The sequence below is a fragment of the Fulmarus glacialis genome, unplaced genomic scaffold (genome assembly GCF_000690835.1).
Source record: "Fulmarus glacialis isolate BGI_N327 unplaced genomic scaffold, ASM69083v1 scaffold9939, whole genome shotgun sequence".
Classification (NCBI taxonomy): Eukaryota; Metazoa; Chordata; class Aves; order Procellariiformes; family Procellariidae; genus Fulmarus; species Fulmarus glacialis.
In genome coordinates this window covers 2993-6767 of record NW_009232654.1, presented here as the reverse complement: position 1 = coordinate 6767, position 3775 = coordinate 2993, and the positions used below count along the sequence as shown (strand labels likewise).

Below are 3775 nucleotides of genomic sequence, written 5' to 3'. Positions count from 1 at the left end.
AGCACTAAGGTGCTGCAGGGATTTGAAAAATGTCAGAAAATATCAGTGTAATGGAGAATATATGCAGCTTTGGCAATATAGCTTTATCCTGTACATCTTTCCTTCGCTATTTTATGCAATGACAAAGAGTACTTACAGTCCTTGCAACTTCTGTTGTAAACTTAGGTCCACTTAAAAACAGTTGTATAACTTTGATTTGCTGATGAAAATTAGAACAGATGCTTCTGAGATAATAAATCTTTTTTTTTCCCTTGCTTTGTGTGTGGTCAAAAAATGACAGACTTTTCCATTAAATTCCTTTTTGGGGAAAAGTGGATTGAGCTCAAGGTGGAAAATAGGTAGGTAGAGAAAAATGAGTGTTTTAAAAGCCTAGTTTTTTTAAAAAAGGAGGGGGGCTATTAGGAAGTGAACTGTTTCAATATTTATTCAACAGCCTGGATATCACACATTGTTGATAAATGTAATATTTTAAAGGCACTTTTACTGTATGGCTTGTAAGGATTCTTTAGACAAATCTATTTGCTTGCAGTTAGGAAGTCTGGTGATGCTTTGAGGCCTTTTCAGTTTTGCATAACACAATTATAACTGCTTAAGAATTTTTCTTTCGTGGTCCCTGATGTGGCAGACAAAAAAATACTATTTTCAAAGTAGTATTGCCATAATACAGACTTGTAAAGTATGTATGCTAATCTTTTTTCATTACATAAAAGAAGATATGAAAAATATTTTTCTGTCTTTATCTGGACTGGCTTTTCTTAAAAATCCTAATTTGAAATGTGTCCCCTCTTTGTTTTTTTTCTTCCCCTTAGATTTGAGTTCTGTGAACCTGCCTTTGTGGTTGGTAATTGTTTGGAAATAGCCTCAGACAGTCATCAATATGACCGGATTTACTGTGGAGCTGGAGTCCAGAAAGACCATGAAAACTACATGAAAATTTTATTGAAAGTTGGAGGCATTTTAGTAATGCCTATAGAAGATCAGGTGACTTAGTGGCAATTTCCCCTTTTTATCTTTTAGTATGAGAAATATATAACTTAAGGAATGCTTTTAAATGTGTATTTGATTAAGTTAATGTTCAGCTAATGATACCTTGATTCAGTGTATTGCTGCAGTTAAGCAGATATTAGTCTTTTCAATGAAGTCTTGCACTTTTTTGCCTTAAACTTGTAGGAAAGCATCAATATCCTGCTTCCAACAAAGTCTGTGGCAAAACCGTGTCTTCAGTAAAACTAAAACTCTATTCATAGTATTTTCAGTGTATTACACCAGTCCCAGAACTGCTTTGAAATCTCCCTGCCACACAGATGTTTTCAGTCAGTACTTCAAAACAAAGAAACCACCCTCTAAACCAAGAGAATTTATTTCAGAGAAATATGAAATAGCGTGATTAGTGGGACATTGTAAGGGGAGGAAAAAACTGAAGGAAAAAATATGACTTATTTCCAACAGTTTTCAGTGTTGCTTTTCCATGTTAGATTAAACGTTTTTCAGACAGGTGTATTATTTTAATAATACTTCGCACTTTTATCACTTTCATCCTTAGATCTCAAAAGGCTTTACTAAGGTAAGTATTATTCTCCCTGTTTTACTAATAGGGAAATTGAGAAAGACAGATTATGTGATTTAAGTTGATGTCCTCCTAAGTACAGATAATTACTAAAATGCTTATTGATAAACATGCTAGTTACTTTATCTTCCAAAAAGAATTAATCACATTATATATCTGCTTTCTCAGAATACCAAAGTGATTTAAACATAGCCTGCATGATTCAGTTCCATAAATTTTTTTTTCAGTATTTATTGGACTAAGATACTGTCAGTTGAAATTGATGAATCCAACTTAAAAGTAGTCACAATTTGAAAGCAAAATTAAAACTGTGAATATTTCCACCTTATATACAAATGTTAGGGGGCTAGACCATGTAAAGTATAAGGAGCAGCTGAACGATTGTTAATGTAGCCTGCAAAGAAACAGCTAAGGGAACATGTAATTCCTGACTTGGCTTCCTAAGGGGGTGGAGAATTTACCTAGTAGGCAGGAGTCCAATTCTCCTTGCACGTGCACAGCAAACTTAAAGAAGAATGTTACAAATGGCAGAAGGAGGGCATTCTGCCTACATATAGGGAAAAGAATTTCTCATAATGAGAGTGGTTGAACACTACAGCAGGTTGCCTAGTCAGGTTGGGAAATCTCAATCCTAGGAGATCTTTTTTAACTTTATAGGAAAAGCTTCTGAGTTGCCTGATTTAACTTTGAAGTTGGTCTTGTTCAAGAAGGGGTAGGACTCCAGAGGTTGCTTCCAGGCTAAAGTATTCTGTGATCTTTTGGAAAAATCAGAAAAAGCAAAACTTACCTTGGGCCTTAATTTTCCAGCTGTATCTCTTCCCATTGCCAAAGAGCCTTATTCAGTACTCTAGTGACCAAGTAATATTTCAAGGAATATGAAAGTCCTTTCTATTCATAAAACAGCCTTTATAAATTAATTTTGAAGCAAATCAAAATAGCAGTGTGTTTGAACACCAATCTGAATAGTATTGAGTATGACAAAACTGTAACCACCGATGTATTTTGGTTTTGTTTTTATGCAGCTAACACAAATCTTGAGAACGGGACAGAACACGTGGGAAAGTAAAAATATTCTTGCTGTTTCATTTGCTCCACTAGTGCAACCAAACAGAAATGACAACGGCAAACATGACACTGTGGGACTGCGTAAGTGTTTGGCTTGATGGATTGTTACAGTGCTTGCTGGTGGTGTTGTGGAGGCTATGTTGGGGAGGCTATGCTATACAGATGTAATATGATAGAACCGGAACATACAGTTTAGCAAAGCAGTAGCTCACTGATACGTTTTTGTGCTCCTGGCTCATGTTCGATGTTGCTAAACAATTAATATTCTGAATTAAAATGATAGTGTTTCCAGCTTATTTTTCCAGACTTCTTTTCCTTTTAGGTTCAGCTTCTCTCTTTCTAGCGAGGTATAGATAAAATAGCAAGCTAATATTAGGTCTGTTGGGAGTGCTAACTTTCTCCTAGAGAAAAATATTTATTCTCTTCCCTCTGAAATGCAAGGAACAGGTCTAAACTGCAGCTGTGGTACTGTAGGATTTTAATAGCTGAGTGTGCTTGTGTCTGCCTGCAACTGATACAGTCATGCCTAGCTGTTTTTTAGTAGTCATTGGGGTTGGCTTTCTAGCTGCAGTGCTCTGAATTAGGTTAGTAAAGGTATTTAGAAAGTCTCTGAAAGTACATCTGTTGACAAGGTGATAAGATAGCATGATGAGGGGAAGGGGAAAAAAGTGGCAGAGAAAGGTGTAGAGTTAAAATTTTCTGTCAGGGTAGTCGGGGTAGGAGCAGAGTAATACACAGAGCTTCAGTAACATGTGGGAACTTAAATAAACACAACAAAGAGGCTAGAAGATAACAGCTTTTCTCTCCTGTTTTGTTCTGTTAACATACAACCAAAGGGAACTAATCCCCCTGTTGTCTTCACACGTTTCTTGCCTCCATGCGCATTTTTTAACTGTGAAACAGGTATAAACCCTTCAGGAGTCCAGGATGTGCTATCAGATTGCATTGCTTACAACTACTGATCTGGCTATTAATTTTGAGAGTGTGTGTGAGCTTGCTAAGGATAGTTCCGTATTATAGTTACCATTACTTTTTTTGTTCGAAGTATAGATGATCCTTTCCTTTATGTAATCAGTTCTTTTGCAGAAACAATTCATTTTGGTTGCTTTAACACTTGCTTTTTGAGACCTGAGAAGTTATTTC

General features: G+C 36.0%; 1 protein-coding gene across 1 annotated transcript; it reads left to right on the top strand.

Moving 5' to 3' along the window:
* Positions 1-273: 273 nt before the first annotated feature.
* On the top strand, positions 274-2713 carry LOC104082043 (protein-L-isoaspartate O-methyltransferase domain-containing protein 1-like; the record flags this gene model as incomplete). Its single annotated transcript, XM_009585001.1, has 3 exons — positions 274-338; positions 810-981; positions 2590-2713. Coding segments are annotated over exons 1-3 (361 nt in total), but the record flags the coding sequence as incomplete, so codon positions are not given.
* Between the last annotated feature and the right edge of the window lie 1062 nt (positions 2714-3775).